We start from the raw sequence: 17,123 nt of genomic DNA, 5'->3' as shown, positions 1-17,123 counted from the left end.
CCCCAATCTACATAAGGGGCATTCATGATAGGACCAGAACTGAGGACAGAGGACTTAGGCCTCTGTTCCCTGATGGGCCTGTGCCCAGAATCTGGCAGATAGAAGCAGGGCCTGGAACCTTCTCAGGACCTCTGAGTTATCAGTGGGCTCTTGTTTCCGCTTGCTTTTTTTGGCCTTCTTGTGAGTCCTCACCAGGACTAGATTTGCAGAATGAGTGATTTACAGGGAAGGAAAGAGTTTAGGATCCAGACAGGCAAATGTGTCAGTTGCCTTGCTTGATACTGTAACAAAATGCCTGACAGATGTAACTTAAGGGAGTAAAGACGATTTGGTTTCGGAAGACACAGCTCACTGTGGTAGGAAAGGTTTGGCGATGACTCCTCTGTTGGTGGCAGAGCTTCCAGTGGCTACTTCTCACATCCTGGTGGAACAGGAAGCAAACAGCACAGAAGTAGTCTCGACTTTCAAAGCTCTACCCTTAGTGGCCTGTGTCCACCAGCTAGGGCCCAGGTCCCTTCCAAACCACCCAGGCCAAACGTGTTCACACACAGGGTGCTGGGAGGCCCTTCCCATTCAAGCCATAAGAGAACAAATGGCCAAAGTCCCCGGAAGAAGATTGGCTGGAGCTCAGAGAAGCCATAGCACCCAACCCTGGTAAACATGGAAACCAACGCTGATGGGGTTTAGAGTCAAATGGCCCACGTTCAAATCCCAGCTCTGCTGCCTCGTAGTTATGTGGCCACAGAAAAGCCCTCATCTGCCTCCTCTTCTGTTAACAACCGGGTCAACAAGGTTGTCCTTAAGATCAGTGACAGAAGCCAGGTGAGGTGGCACACGCCTGTAATCCTAGCAATTGAGGAGGCAGAGGCAGACGGATCTCTGGAAGTTCAAAGCCATCCTGATCTACAAAGGGAGTCCAGGACAACCAAGGCTCCACAGAGAAACTCTGTCTCAGGGGGGGCGGGGGTCAGTGATAGAGTCTCAGCTGTTGTTTGTAGATTCCACATTGTGTGTGTCTGTGCTGTGACCTCATATGGCCCTACACACACAGCTATATGCTACACTTTTAGCTATATGCTAAATGTGGCTCAGCAAATATGGCGGAGAAAACTAAAGGAGACAGAAGATGGATGGAGTAAGTGCTCTGTGTCTCATAGCAAGGAGATAACTTCTAAGAGCATTCAGAACCAGAGCAGAACCCAGGTTCCCCATTCTGTGCCCTGACACTGAAATGTTCGTAGAGTCCTTTAAAGGGCATGTAGGGGTGTACAGGGGAAATCTAGGAACGAGGGGCCTCTAAACCAGCCCTGCTCAGGCTCAAACCGCCCAGTTGCAATCCCTTAGGCTCAGGCCAGGAAGGGTTGCCTGGTGGGATGTGGTGCTTGGGTGCCACCTTGTGATATTTCTGAGAAGTGCAGCCCGTGATTGACCAGACAGGCCAACCTCTGGCTGCTAACTGCCAGAGGCCAGAGGTCTAGTGGTCCACAAATCCTCGGGAAGACTCCGGGTCCAGATTAGATTGGAAAGGACAGGCAGCTCTAGAGGCGTCACCGAGAGAGATCAGAAGGCCCCTATGGCCAAATCATCTTGCAGACTGGGAGGAACTAGGATTCTACATCTGGCATTGCTGGGTTTCCATCAGGGCCTGAGGCCTCCTGGGGCCAGCCTCAGGTGACCTCTCCCCTGCCCCCACACACAACAGTCATAGCACACTATTTTTCAAATTTCCCTCTGTTTACAGCCTGATGTCTTCAGCATGGTGTCTGGTTTGGGGGGCAACTAGGCTACCCGGCCCAAAGCACCACGTAAGGAATAATCACCATCTCTTCTTTGTGTATGAAACCCACAAGAGGGTAAGCCCTACTCCGCATCACACAACGAGGGCCTGACAGGTGGAGCCCAGCACCCAAGCACGCAGACTACCAGGCTTAAAAGTTCTCAGTAAATGTCTCTCCCGCACAACCCTCGACCACCCACTTAAAAACAAAACAGCAGAGGCTGCACTGTGACTGTCGCGCATTTATTCAGCCCAATCCCTGTTCTCACGGACTCCACAGAGTGCCCATGCCTTCCAGTAGAGCCACCTCCAGCCTGTGCCCAAACTGGGTATCTTCTAGAAGGAGCAGCCATGTCAAATCAGTCCTGATTCCAAGTCCCAGCTAATATTTGCTAGTGCAGAGTCCTGGCCAAGGGCAGTGCTCTCTGGTCTAGTGCATCTGGAAGAGGTTTGTTGGGCATTGCTTTACAAAGGCTTGTGAGGCTCAAATGACCTACAGCTTCCAGAGTTTCAGTGGTGAGGTCAAAGCACTAAGAAGGATAAATAAGGAGGTTTGCAACTGGGCCGGCTCCTTCTTGACAAGGCACTGTTGACCTTTCCCCTAGTAAATCTCACAACTTTATGGATAGTTCATTTTTATAAATTTTTTAAAGACTTATTTATTACTTACACAGTATTCTGCCCGCACATGTGCCTGCATGCCAAATCTCATTATAGATGGTTGTGAGCCACCATGTGGTTGCTGGGAATTGAACTCAGGAACTTCGGAAAAGCAACCAGTGCTCTTAACCTCTGAGCCATCTCCCTAACCCCAAATATTCTTTTTTTTTTTTTTTTTTTTTTTTTAGACAGGATCTCACTGTACAGCTCTGACTCACCTTGAACTCAATATGTACACCAGGTTGGCTTTGAACTCACAGACATCCACTCACCTCTGCCTACCAAGTGTTGTGATTAAAGGCGTGCCCAGAATACCCTTTGGGTAAAGGAAAGGAATGACAGACCAAGTTGTTTGTTTTTTTTTTTTAATTATAGCACTCTTTATATTTAGCAAATTTCCCATCATTTCCTATGATTCCACAGCTATACCACATTATTCAGTAACTGTGAAATGCCATATATATAATTTGTTTAAACACATTTTAATTCTTTTATTAATACTTGGAGAATTTTGTTCAATGTATTCTTGGGTTGGTCTGGTTTGGTTCAATTTCGGTTTCGGGTGTTTCTCTGTGTAAGCCTAGCTGTCCTGGAAGTCAGTCTGTAGACTAGGCTGTTCTAGGATTCAGAGGTCGGCCTGCCTCCACCTCTGAGTGCTGGGATTTGTGCCACCACACCTGGCTTTGTGCAATGTAGTTTGATCACATTCGCCACTCACTCCTCCCCCTAACTCGTCTCAGATCTAGATCCATCCCAGCTTCCTCACCACATCGTCCACTTCATACCCTTTTCTTTTTCTTTTTTAATAACCCATTGAGCATGATTTGTGTTGCTCACAGATTGCTGGGTTTGGGGGCTACCCACTGGATACTGCTGTGACTATCAGAGGCCACAACCTTAAAAAAAACAACCAGTCCCTCCCCCACCCCAAGCCATCAGCTATCCATAGCCCTCCCTACCCCATGCTTGGTCTTGGTCTTGTATGGGTCCTGTGTAGCAGTGTTTCCCTCCATAGACCAAGATTTTAAAGTCCAGTTTTGTTTTTTAAGGCACGGTTGTACACACCTCTAACCCCAGGGTTGGGGCGGGGGAGGGTGGAGACAGGTGAATGCCACTGTAGTGACCCCCAGCTGCGAGAGATCCTGCCTCAAAAACCACCTTAAAGAACTATATAGAAAAACACCTGTTATCAGCTTCTGGCCTCTGCATGCTCACCACACACTGGAAAATGTGCATTCACACACACGCACACGCACACACCAAAAACAATTAATTAATTACAAAACTAGGTTGTTTTGTCTTGTTTTAATGTGTGATCCAGGAAGGAAAGACCACAGAGCCACCCAATCTAACACCCTCCTTTTAACAAAGGCCTGGGGGTGTCTAGCCTAAGGACTCACAGGCAAAGTTTGGCACCCCTCAAGAGTCTAGAATCCCTTGTCCCTGTGGCCTCCAGTCAGTGCCTCCTGGGGTCACATGTTCCATTTCTCTTGGCTGGACTTCAGGTTTGAGGGGTGCAGATGTAAGAGAGACACAAGTTCAGAGCCCCTACACGGAGGATGGGTGGTTCTCGTGAGACAGATGCCAAGGCCTTCTGTGAGACCTTCTCCCAGAGCCTCCCTTCCAGTCCTCATGCCCCAGCCATCCCTCCCATCGCTCTCCACACCGATTCCTCCACACCGACCAGACCCACCATCAAGTCTGCACATGCGAGGGGTTTCCTATTGCTGTGGTAAAACACTGACTAACAAACCTACCTTGGAGAGGAAAGGGTTTGTTTCAATTCATTCTTCATAATCTGTTACTGAAGGAAGCCAGGGCAGGCATTCAAGGGAGGACCTCGGAATCAGACCTGAAGCAGAGACCTTGGAAGAACACTGCTTACTGGTTTGCTCCCAGGCTCACATCCCACTGCCTTCCCTACACCTCCCAGGACCATCTGCCAAAGGGTGGCACCATCCAGACTGAGCTGGACCCTCCCACATCAACCAACAATCAAGAGAACACCACACCAACATGCCTACTGGCCAATCTGATGAAGATTTTTTTTTTCTCATTTGAGGGGGTTCCTCTCTCCAGATGACTGTAGTTTGGATCAACTTAATAAAAAATTAACCAATACACCACAGCAGAAACAAAGTCTGATATAAGAAAAGGGCAGAGGATTTGACCATCTCCATTGAGGAGAAATCTGGGGAGAAAGTTTAGACCACAACACTATGGAGGCCTAGGAAGATGGGTGATGGATGCAGGGGCTGCCTCTAGTCCTGGGTAGAGTGAGGACTACTGGGTAGATGGACACAGGTGAGCTGCCCAGTGTCCTGCTACAGTGATGGTACACAGTGTTGGAACCAGCCACAAAACCCATCCTGCTGAAGGATTCAGAGACTGTGACCAAAGCAGACAAGAGAAGCTTCCAGAGCCAGTGGTACCTGCTGTTCAAGAGAAAACACAAGCCGGGTGGAGCTTGGGAAGGAAGGACAGAGGGGGAGGCACAGCATGAGCAAGGTGGGGAGGGCGTTTGCTCTCAGAGACGGTTTGGGGAGGAGAGCCTTAAACACACGGTGAGAGTGTAGACTTGGCGAGGTTGATGGTGAGAGAGCGTCATCAGTCTTTTATTAGGTGATGGGGGTGGGGGTGGGGAGACTGGAGGAAATGAAGTAGCTGAAATGACCCGCATGAGGCCAGGAGATGACCTGAGATAAAGGCTTTAGTAGCAGGCTAAGGACAAAACTGGAGAGACCGACAGCACGTGGTACCTGGAGAGAGCCGAGAGACCCGGCACAGCCATAGTGGACTTCCAGGAAAGATGATGGAATGCTGGGTCTCTTACTCTGGCAGGTAGGGCTGGAATGGGAGGGGACTCAGATCTGCCTTTTCCTCTCCCTGGGGGCTGAGCGGGATGGTGAGTGTCGGCAACCCAGCCTCCTCCAACGTCGAGGCAAGGTCTCAATTTTATTATGGCGGGTTTCTTTTATACAGAGTATAGGGAGTGGGCAGGGTGTATAAGGTATTGGTAGGCAGGGCTCACACCAGTATGTGCCCGGATGAACCCTGTTGAGTCATTCTCCTGTGGAAGTATTTACCAGAGACTGTTGCTGAAAACCAGACCAGCCTTGCTTCTGTCCTCAAGGCCTCAGAGGGCTGATAGATTCGGCCATGAGGTCCAACAATGGAAAAGGAAAGCTGACAGACATGGTGGTTGGAAAAGAGAGCCATTCCCAAGGGTCACCACATTGCCCTTGAGATGCTGGTGCCCACTTTCTGTCTCCTTTCCTGCCTGAACTGCCATGGGGAACCTCAGGACCTGCCCTCTCCACACTGCAGCCTCAACATCTCACCATCTCATTGGACATTGCCAACCTTCAGGAGGATCTCCCAGTCTGAGAATGGATGCTCGCCCTACCTAAGGAAGCTCTAAACCAAAGAAACGGCACCGCTGGGAGTTCGAGTGTTTAAAAGACCCTTGAGTGCCCGGCGGTGGTGGCGCATGCCTTTAATACCAGCACTCGGGAGGCAGAGGCAGGCAGATCTCTGTGAGTTCGAGGCCAACCTGGTCTACAAAGCAAGTCCAGGACAGCCGGGGCTGTTACACAGAGAAACCCTGTGTCGGAAAAAACAAAACAAAACAAAAAACCAAAAGACCCTTGAGTGAATGACATCTTTCTGCCTTTTCTGCTGAGCATCCACTCAGCAACCGGGGAAGGATGCTTCTTCTCTCAGGAAACCTCACATCTGAGCCTGGGTAGTAGAAAGTGAGTGATAGACATCTGCAAAATCCTCCAGCCCTATGGCTCTTCTCAGGGTGCACCACTCTGCCTCCTCAACCCATCGCTGCTGAAGCAAACTCAAGTCCCAGGCTCCAAGTCACACAGTTTGGGTTCTGCTTTTCCGTTCCCTTTACCCTCATCCACTGCTTTTGGGATTGATAGACCTCATATCCCCAGGCCCGTGCACACAGGTGTCCCTGACCCCCGTGTGAAGCCGTAACTTAACCACAGAGCCAGTCCTCTCTACCTGAGCGGCTGCTTCCCAGCATCGCGAGTCTAGCTCAGAGGTCCTCTCCTGGTGAACCTTTCCAAAGCCTCGTCTCTTCCCTTCCCTGGTCCCAAGAAAAAATGGCGAGTGGAGGTGTCGGTCAGGTGATCATCGCGGCACTGCCACAGGTCTGCAGAGTAACCTCTGCAAGTCACCTAAAAGCACCTACCACTGGATCCCCACCACTAATATGGGGTGACAATGCTCCCACCTCAACAGGACCTCCCAGTCCTCATTCCCCTGCTCGCAGTGTCGCCTTCTCCCATAAACTCCACAGAAGCCCCACGGATCCTTCAACACCCTCCCACCACCACCTCCATATACACACGCAAAAATACCCAGTAGAAGTTGCCTTTCGTTGGCTTACTGGCTCCTCAGATCGGCCTGCTGGACTAACCAACACCCTGCAGTTCCCTCCCTGACCCTCCCTTGGCAGAGCCACCCAGGCAATCGGCTGCAGGCTGACTTTGGGACTTAGGGTCGAGTTCATCCCTGTCTCTGTTGAGACTCTGTTGAGGCTCTAGTTCCAGAGCAGGGACACCGAACAGCACAGACCATAAGAAAAGCCTGGATGTCAGGTGACCCGGTTGGCTCCTCAAAGCTCCTAGAAGACCATGGGTCAGGGAGGCAGCTCTTGTCTCTGCCCACAGGCGGAACTGAAGCCAGAGCTCCCAGGGGAGAGGGGAGGGGTGCATTTAACTCGGGCAGCCCTGCTGGCTCTCTCTCTCTCTCTCTCTCTCGGCTACGCTCAGATGAATGTCAGCTCCAGGGTAAGTATGGAAAGTAGCGGGGCAGGTGGAGGCTTTTGCTGGGGGATGAGGATGAAGTGTAGGAGATGTACACAGCAGTGGCTTAGGCTCACCCTTAGCTACCCATCCCAGTGTCTCCATCACGCACTACCCCAGTCCGCTCCACTGCCTCCTTAGCCTCACCCATACCCAGGCTCAGGTCTTCTCAGCAGGAAATTATTTTCTATGTCCCTCTTTTTAAAGATTGGACCTCATCCCAGTAGAAAATGAGCAAGGAGTTTATTTCACCCATTACCTTTCCCGGCATCCTTTTCGTTTGTCCTATAGTTTCTTCCATGGGAGGAGATGTGGCTGTCTCCTTTTTGAGGTTGATGAAAGGGATGCGAACTTCAGCTTTGGAGTTCCATCCTACTCTGACCTGGTTCCCAGTGCTTAGCTTTGGATCACTGGGCTGTTAGTACCACGCCTGCCTTTGTTTGGGCTGACATTGATTAGAAACCCAGGCCACAAGCCGGGCGTATTGGTACATGCCTTTAATCCCAGCACTTGGGAGGCAGAGGCAGGTGGATCGCTGTGAGTTCAAGGCCAGCCTGGTCTACAAAGCGAGTCCAGGACAGCCAAGATAACATGGAGAAACCCTGTCTCCAAAAAACCATAAACGGAAAGAAAGAAAAAAGGAAGGAAAGAAAGAAACCCAGACTTCTGAGCTCAACAGCCCCATGCCTACCAGCTCAGCATCCCTGACCCTTGTGTGGTGCCTCAGCCTCAGATTCCGTCCCTAGCTGGATTAGAGACCTCTAAACAGAGTTCTGGGTGCCCATCGCACTTTTGGTCTTCCCTGATAGCCTCTAAGCAGTTTGGGCACTGGGGCCACATCTAGGGCACATGTGAATCCCATGCAACCAGTAGAACAATTGGGATATGACAAATGTCCAAAAAAAAAGTATTAACAATAAATGGATAAATGAACAGATAACAGGCCATTCCCTGTGCCTGTCAGTCCTAACCCAGCAAGCCACCATGTAGTTAGAGATGAAGGTCTGCACTGATAAAGTGTAGTGACAACTAAAATACCTTCCCTTTTCTAGCTTCTTAACATGATTCTAGAAATTCTAGTTTATAAAAGAGAGAGACAAAAAACAGAAGTAAAATTCGGTTGCTATAAACTGAAGAAAGCAAGTAATTCTCCTGAATACTCAAGAGGATCTCTTGAAAACCTTTTTTTTTTTTCAAGACAGGGTTTCTCTGTGTAGCCTTGGCTGTCCTGGACTCACTTTGTAGACCAGACTGGCCTTGAACTCACAGTGATCCGCCTGCCCTTGCCTCCCTGAGTGCTGGGATTACAAGTGTATGCCACTGTACCAGGCTCTTGAAAACATTTTAAATAATAAGAGAATATTTTAAATGACAAAGTATAAAATAAATGTATAAAATATCATTACTATATAAAAGGGATTTAAACTGTGACAGGATTGTATAGCCATAGTGGAGCACACAACCAAACACACAGGAATACAAAAACAGTGCAAGAGCCTGCTCACTATCCGGCAGATGTGTTCCAAGTGAGTCCCAGGTGTCTGTAGCTAACTCCAGGAACACATCTGTAGACAGAATGGCTGCTCCCATAGACCTATGCTCATCAAACTATGAAACCACTGAGAGGTGCCAAGACAAGACTTGAAAATATAGAACGCTGTCCTTTAGGGCTGGTAAGACAATATCTCACAAGCCTGACAACCGAGCTCCATCCTTAGATCCCACAGTGGAAAGAGAGAACAAACTCCTAAAACACACACACACACACACACACACACACACACACACACACACACCATGCACACTAATTTTTTTTTAATTTCTGTAAAAGAGCACCACACTCTTTTACCAGCAGAAAAAGCATGGTCAAGATTTTGATTCTCCACAGATTATAGGTTTAAATGGAATCCCAATTTTCCAAATTACAACAAGGTAATTTTTTAAGATTATCAAAATTATGCTAATGGTGGTGAAATTAAATAAAAATAATGAAAAACTTAAAAGTGCTTGTGAACGTGCTTCATTAAGAGTCTAGATAATGATCCTATGTTAATTAAAACAGCCCTGCATTCTAACAGCTCGGTGACAAGAAAGCCACTAGATTAAAACGGCCAAATGTATGATACAAACAGACATTCCTCTTGAGAAAATGAGCAAGTGGCCAGCAAACAAGTAAAACGATGCTCAGAAAAACACAAGCTAGGTGTGACTATGCACACTTGTAAGCCTCATTCTGGAAGCAGAGACAGGAAGTTCAAGAGTTCAAAGTCAGCCTGTTGACATAGTGAGTTCCAGACCAGGACCACATAATGAGACCCTAGCTCAAAAAAAAACAAAAAAAAGACACAAGGAGAGAGGGACAAAAATAGTAAGCATATAAGCATAGAATTATCTATGACCCAGCATTTTGTTGTTGTTGTTTTGTTTTTCAAGACAGGGTTTCTCTGTGTAATAGTTCTAGCTGTGGCTGTCCTGGACTCACTTTGTAGACCAGGCCGGCCTTGAACTCACAGTGATTCGCCTGCCTCTGCCTCCCAAGTGCTGAGATTAAAGGAGTATGCCACCGCACCTGGTCAATGATCCAGCAAATTCAATCCACAGAATGTAACCAAGAAAACTACATTAAAACAAGCTGTTCATGATGACATTGCTATAATAGCCAGAAAACTGAAAATAATCCAAGTACCCTCCAACTGTGAGTGGATAAATGGGATGTGCTGTCTACACAGTAATATGCTATTCTTTCATTTAAAGTGAATAAAATAAGCCTAAACCAGGAGTGGTGGTACATGCCTTTAATCCCAACACTCATGAGACAGAGGCAGGAGGATTCCTGTGAGTTTGAGGTCAGCCTGGTCTATGTAATGAGTTTCAGGACAGACAGAGATATGTAGAGAGGACCTGTCCTTAAGAGAAAAAAAAAAGTGGGAGCTGGAGAGACAGCTCAGCAGTTAGCGCATTGGCTGTTCTTCCAGAGGACCCAGGTTCGATTCCCAGCACCCACATGGCAACTCATAACTATCTGTAACTCCAGTTCCAGGGCATCTGGCACCCTCACACAGACATGCACATGCAGGCAAAACACCAACGCACATGAAAATAAATAAATAGTTTTTAAAAGATTAAGAAAAAAGTGGATAAAATATTGATGTATACTGCAGTATGGGTAGATCATGACACTCAGAAAAATACAAACAGACATGGCGGCACGCACCTGTAATGCCAGCACTCCAGAGGCAGAGGCAAGAAGTTCATGAGTTCAAATACACAGCTGCAAAAGACTAAATTTTTATTATTTCATTTATGAAGAATATCTGCTCCCGTGATTTGTTTGAAGGCAGCAATGATTTATTGAAAGATGTATATCTCATCAAATAATAAGCCTAAATGTCTTCTTTTTCCTCTAGAAATATTGGAAACTCATGAAAGCCCAAGCACCCAGGCCAGCCTGGTGAGAGGCTGGGGCAGCGCCTAGCAGGGCCTTTCCAGGACTGAAGCCAGGTACCCTGCCCCTCCTTCTCCCTGGAGCCTCCCGCGCCCCCCAGCATCATGTCAGGGTGGAGCAACGGCACCTACAATGAGTCCTATACCAGCTTCCTCCTGCTGGGCTTCCCAGGGATTCAGGAAGCCAGAGCCCTCCTGGTGCTGCCCTTCCTCAGCCTCTACCTGGTGATCCTCTTCACCAATGGCCTGGTCATCCACACGGTGGCATCCCAGCGGAGCCTGCACCAGCCCATGTACCTGCTCATCGCCCTGCTCCTGGCTGTCAATGTCTGCGCTGCCACCACTGTGCTGCCTGCCATGCTATTCAGCTTCTCTGCCCGCTTCAACCACATCTCCCTCCCTCGGTGCCTCGGACAGATGTTCTGCATCTATTTTCTGGTTTCTATGGACTGCAACATCCTCCTGGTCATGGCTCTGGATCGCTACGTGGCTATCTGCTATCCTCTTCGCTACCCAGAGATAGTGACAGGACAGTTACTAGCTGGTCTGGTGGTGCTGGCAGCCACCAGGAGTACATGCATCGTTGCTCCAGTGGTGGTGCTGGCCTCCCGGGTCCACTTCTGCCGCTCAAATGTGATCCACCACTTCGCCTGTGAGCACATGGCTCTGATGAAGCTCTCCTGTGGGGACATCTCACTGAATAAGACTGTGGGGCTCATTATACGCACCTTTAATAGAGTCCTGGATATGCTCCTGCTAGGAGCTTCCTACTCCCGCATCATCCATGCTGCCTTCAGGATCTCATCGGGTGGAGCACGGTCCAAGGCCCTGAACACCTGTGGCTCCCACCTGCTGGTCATCTTCACCGTCTACTCCTCCACCATGTCCTCATCCATCGTCTACCGCGTGGCCCGCACCGCCTCCCAAGATGTGCACAACCTTCTCAGTGCCTTCTACCTGTTGCTCCCGTGCCTGGTCAACCCCATCATCTATGGGGCCAGAACCAAGGAAATCAGGCAGCACCTGGTAAGGTCATTCCTGAGTGCAGGCCTGTGAGTCTCCTCTGATAAGTCTTGGTTGGCTCCTTAGTTATCCCAGGTAAAACTGAGGGAGGCAGGAAATGGATACACAGAGACAAAGTTGCTACCATCATGCTCACTCGAGTTACGTTGTTTTATTTTAATTAAGTTAGCATATAAAACAATAGGTATCTTTTTTTTGTTTTGGTTTTTGGGTTTATTTTTCTTTTCTTTTTTGTTTCTGAGTTTGGTTTGGTTTGGTTGGTTTGGTTTGGTTTGGTTTGGTTTGGTTTTATTTGGTTTGGTTTGGTTTGGTTTGAGACAGTTTCTCTGTGTAGCTCTAGCTGTCCTGGGACTCACTACGTAGACCAGGCTGGTCTTAAACTCAGAGATCCACCTACCTTACCCCGCCTCAGTCCCCCCACCCCCAGTTCCTGGGATTAAAGGCATATAGAACCACTACCTGGCTCTTCGTGGCATTTTCCTTACATATGTGGCGTGATACTCTGCTCTAATTTGTCCCCTTCCCCCACTGTCCTTTCTTAAGCCCCTTGTGTCCCTCCACCATTGCTGGCTCCTTTCATCCCGTCCACCTTCCGTCACATGCATCCACTGTCGCTGTCATTGCTGCTTCCCACAAAGGTTTCCTCACCTAGAATAGAAGTGAGGGATGGGGGGGTGGGGAGGATGGGGGGGTGGGAGGGGTGGGGGTGGGAGGGGTGGGGGGGATACCAACGGCACCCTCAACCCTGCTCTGCCCAGCACTGTAATACCAGGTACTGTGCTCATGAAAGAGCATCTGTGTGCCCACAGTCACAGAGCAAACCGTGTTAAAGCTCTGAGGCTGTCGTTTTCTCTCCTCTCTTTAGCAAGCCCTTCAAAGAATTGGATAAAACGTGAAGAAATCTGTATCCATTCCTTTTGAGATATCTCACCCCATGAGGTCATGCTGTCCAAGTTTACAGATGGCACTTTAAATTTGGGGGGGGGGGGGGCGGAGGTCTCATGAAAACAAAAGTGACCTCTTTTAAAAAAAAAAACCTAAGAATGCATCTTGACATCTGGGTACCATCTTTTCAAGAAAGCATGTTACTGAGTAAATAAACTAAGGAAAAGGGTTCTCCATGTTCTAGGAAGAATCCAAGTGGCAGGCTATTCACAGAATATCGCAGGGCCATTTACTGTCCTCCCAGGCCGGGAGTCAGGCTGCTCCGCGGTCAGCAGTACAAGGTCTAAAACAGCACGTTTAACCATCCAGAAGATTTCACTGGAAGCCTCATAGAGAATCCCTGACTTCGAAAACCCATAGGGCAATCTTGTCATTAAAATTATTCTCTTTTTAAAATGTATTTATTTACTTTACTTTACATCCCAGTCACAGCTTCCCCTCCCCCCTCTCCTCCCCTCCCAGCTCCTCCCTCTCCCCTTCCCTTCCCCCATTCTCCTCTTCCTTCCTACTCAGAGAAGGGGAGGCCTTGGCACATCGAGTTGCACTAGGACTCAGCACATCTTCTCCTGTTGAGCCTAGACAGGGCAGCTCAGTTAGGGGAAGGGGTCCAAAGGCGGCCACAGAGTCAAAAACAGCCCCTACTCCAGTTGTTACGCAGGAGGATGGCTATGAATTTGACGCTAGCCTGGTCTATCTAGCAGGTTCTAGACCAGCCAAATCTACATATTAAGGCCTTGTATCAAACCAAATAATAGTAAATTATCCTCAGTAAGAGTGGCTGGGGAAGTAGGTCAGTGGCAGAACACTTGCATAACATGTGCCTCGGGGCCCTGGATTTGATCCTTAACACTGAAAAGATGGCTGCTGGTGGTGAGGCAGGGGGAGGGACCACTACTTGTTACTCCATCCACGGTCTCTGGAAGTCTCATGGCTCAACATACACAGCTTATTAAATAATACAAATAAATTATTAAGAATTGTAAATGGGCTGGGCATGGTGGCACACGCCTTTAATCCCAGCACTCAGGGAGGCAGAGCCCGGCAGATGGCTGTGAGTTCAAGGCTAGCCTGGGTCTACAAAATGAGTCCAGGACAGCCAGGGCTACAAAGAGAAACCCTGTCTTAAAAAATAATAATAAAATAAAGAATGTTAAATGGAGGCTAGCAAGATGATTCAGCATTTGAGATCGCTTGCCACGCTTTCTGGGGGCTTACGCTCTGTTCCCAGCACACATTCAAGTTGCTCACACCAGCCTGTAACCCCAGCTGGCCACCCAGGACACCAGCACACGTGGCACACATGGCACACACTTGCACATGAATAAACAAACACGCACATAAATAGAGTTACATTTTAAAATAAAATGGAGGGTGGAGAGATGGCCCAGTGGTTAAGAGAGCATACTGCCCTTACAGGGGGCACAAATTCTGTTCCCAGCACCATGTGAGGTGACCTGTAACTCCAGCTCCAGGACAACCAGCGCCCTCTTCTGGCCTCCACAGAACCTTACCCTAATGTACACATACACACATAATTAAAAATAAAATATTTTAAAATTTGAAAATGCACCCCTTCTCTCCTTTTCAAGGCAAGGTTTCTCTGTATATCCCATCTGTCCTAGAACTCACTCTGTAGACCAGGCTAGCCTAAAACTCGGCCTGTCTCTGCCTCCGGTGCTGGGATTAAAGGTAAATGCCAACAACAACTGGAAAATTATTTCTCTTAAGCCTGAGACAAAATTACAATCATATAAAGTAAGATTAAAAATAAATTGCCTTAAATCACAAAATACAATATTCTGGTTTATGGCTTGTGTCTCTTTAAGTATTGTTCTAAGTTGTATTTTACTTTAACAGATTGCTTGACCGCCAGAGATTTGTAATCATTTAGTATTAATAAACATTTACACGACTAAAAAGCTAAGCCTCCTCTCGATTACTCCTGGTTGTGCCTGGCAAACTGATGGACCATGATGGCGAATGCATTTAACCTCAGCCCTCAGGAGGCAGAAGCAGGCAGGTCTCTCTGAGTTCTAGGCCATCCAGGGCTGCATAGAAGACCCTGTCTTTTAAAAATAAAAATAAAGTCTGCAGCTGATTAAGCCAACCAAGTTCCTTTCCTCCTGGAGGCCTGAGTACAACAGGTGCAAACAGCAGCATCCTTGGTAGTGTGTGCAGCCTGTTTGCCGCGTGGGTTTTGCTATAATTTTATGCTGAATATTCATGTTTCATATCTCAGTGTTTTCCCAAGCCTAGGTTCCAGACACAAATGTGCAGCACCTTTGGGAAGCCCAAGGGCACAGTGGCCAGAGTTCACACTGTCCGGGTCACCATACCACACCAAACTGCGGAACTGAGGTGCTGGATAAAGCTAAGCTCAAGTTCCCTGGCCAGAAGCTCCAAAGCCAAACAAGTGTGGAGTAATCAGATTTAATGCAGATGAACTGAAAGACTCGGGAGCTGTGAAGAGGCTCATCCCCGATGGTTGTCAGGTCAAAACTGTTTGCAGTCATGGTCCCGTGGACGAGCAGCACACCCTGTGCTCCTGACGGCTTCCACTCTTCTGGTCTACACCTCACCAAATCATGTTCAGTAATTAATCTAACATTCAGTCTGCCTAAGAGAAAAGGAAAAGAGAAGGTTTGGATCAGGTGACATTAGTGCAGCACCCGGATGAGATGAGGCAAACTTCAACTTGAAGACGCTGGAATCAGTAGGAGCCTTTAAGACGTCAATGCAGCCAGGTGTGGTGGCACACGCCTTTAATCCCAGCACTCAGGAGGCAGAAGCAGGCATTTTGCTGTGAGTTCAAGGCCAGCCTGGTCTACAGAGAGCATCCACGACAGCCAAGGCTACACAAAGAAACCCTGTCTAGAATACCCCCTCCCCAAAAATCAATGCGTGGCCTGACTCAAGACCAAGTCAGCCAGACTTCTAGACATAGAGTCCTGTCAGCATAGTAGTACTGTGTAAACGCCTCCCTGATGAGCCCCAGAGAAAACATTCATTTCCCACAGAGAAGACAGCCTTGCACAAAGGTCTAGGTCAGCAGCTCCCAGCCCTGGCTACACACTAGTTTCCTGGCAATTTCCCAGAGCAGGTGCCATTCATGGGTGTCAGGGTTTACCAAGGCTCCCTTCCCTCACTACACGTGGCTGCAGGATCCCAGATTCTGAGGGTGTCACCTATCCCTCTGGACCCACGTGACACTGTAAACTCATCGTGCCGGATCCAGGCATCCTGCCCTTCCCTATCGGCTTTGCTCAAATTCTGCTGTCTCTCAGATCCCTAGGCCTGAGCAACTCTCCTGCTATGTCCAGAATGTTCTGGCTCCAGTATATTCCAATAACACTTCCAGCCAGGAGGCATGCCTGGATCGTGCTTGGCTTTCTTCTATTCAGACACTGTGTAAAAACATACACCTCATGTTTTTTGACCCCAAGCTAGCCTCAGCTCCATACAACTATGGACCAGGAATCACATCCTAGGTGTCTCTCCCATTTCACCACTTGCCTGCCAAGCCCTGGCCTTTGTCCTTCAGTGGCTTGGACAAAGAACTAGGCTGAGGGAGGAGACTGGAGAGAGGGCTCAGTGGTTAAGAATACTTTAACTCCTCTCGCAGAGGACCCAGGTTTGGTTCCCAACATCCTCACAAACTCCAGTTCCAGAAGATCCAATGCTTTCCTCTGATCTCCACAAGTACCAAGCATGTATACGGCACACATATGTACATGCAGACAAAAAACTGATACACGTGAAAATAAATCTATATATTTTTTTAAAAATCTAGGCAGGACTTAGAGTTCATTTAGTGCACTTGCTGCGGTCTCCCTCTGTCTTCCCCTATGCTCGCTTCTTATCTCTTTCCCGAGCCGAAAGCTTCTGTTCAGCCTTTAGAGACCAGGATGTGAAACAGTGGAGCTCATACAGGAGTTTCCAGATTCTTCCATATGGACTTGACTACCTCAGTTTCCTCAGATGCCACATGCAAAACAAACAACAAAGAAAATAAAAAACAGAGACTGCTCTCTTAGGTCATGAGAATTAAATAAGAGTTCACAGGTCAGGCATACCTTAATCCCAGCACTCAGGAAGCAGAGGCAGGCTGAGCTCTGTGAGTTTGATGCCAGCCTGGTCTACAGGGTGAATTCCTGGCCAGCCAAGGCCAGAAGCATCTGACCACAGCTTGATGTGGTTTGGTCACACAAGATGTCACAGCCGGCTGTGGTATTCAGGCAGGAACAGTGGGGAGCAAGCTGGAAAGCCAGCATTGAGTGGAGTGGGGACTCCTGCTCTGGGGGAGAGTTCAGTTTTATGCCATGAAAGACTCTCACAAAGACTGAGTTAAAACCGTCCGGGATGTATTGTATGAGAAAAGATTTTATTTCAATTTTAGAAAAAAAAAACCCAGAAGTTAAGCTACAGAGCATCAAGACTCTTTTACTAAATTG

At 48.2% G+C, this 17,123-nt stretch overlaps 1 protein-coding gene across 1 annotated transcript; it reads left to right on the top strand.

Moving 5' to 3' along the window:
* Positions 1-10,809: 10,809 nt before the first annotated feature.
* LOC311581832 (olfactory receptor 52K1-like) lies at positions 10,810-11,961 on the top strand (the record flags this gene model as incomplete). Its single annotated transcript, XM_084754352.1, has 1 exon — positions 10,810-11,961. One exon carries the CDS (start codon positions 10,810-10,812, stop codon positions 11,758-11,760), a length of 951 nt encoding a protein of 316 aa, XP_084610478.1. The 3' UTR covers positions 11,761-11,961.
* Between the last annotated feature and the right edge of the window lie 5,162 nt (positions 11,962-17,123).

This window comes from Acomys minous (genome assembly GCF_964271855.1).
Source record: "Acomys minous genome assembly, chromosome: 2".
NCBI lineage: Eukaryota > Metazoa > Chordata > Mammalia > Rodentia > Muridae > Acomys > Acomys minous.
This window is presented reverse-complemented; position numbering and strand designations above follow the sequence as displayed.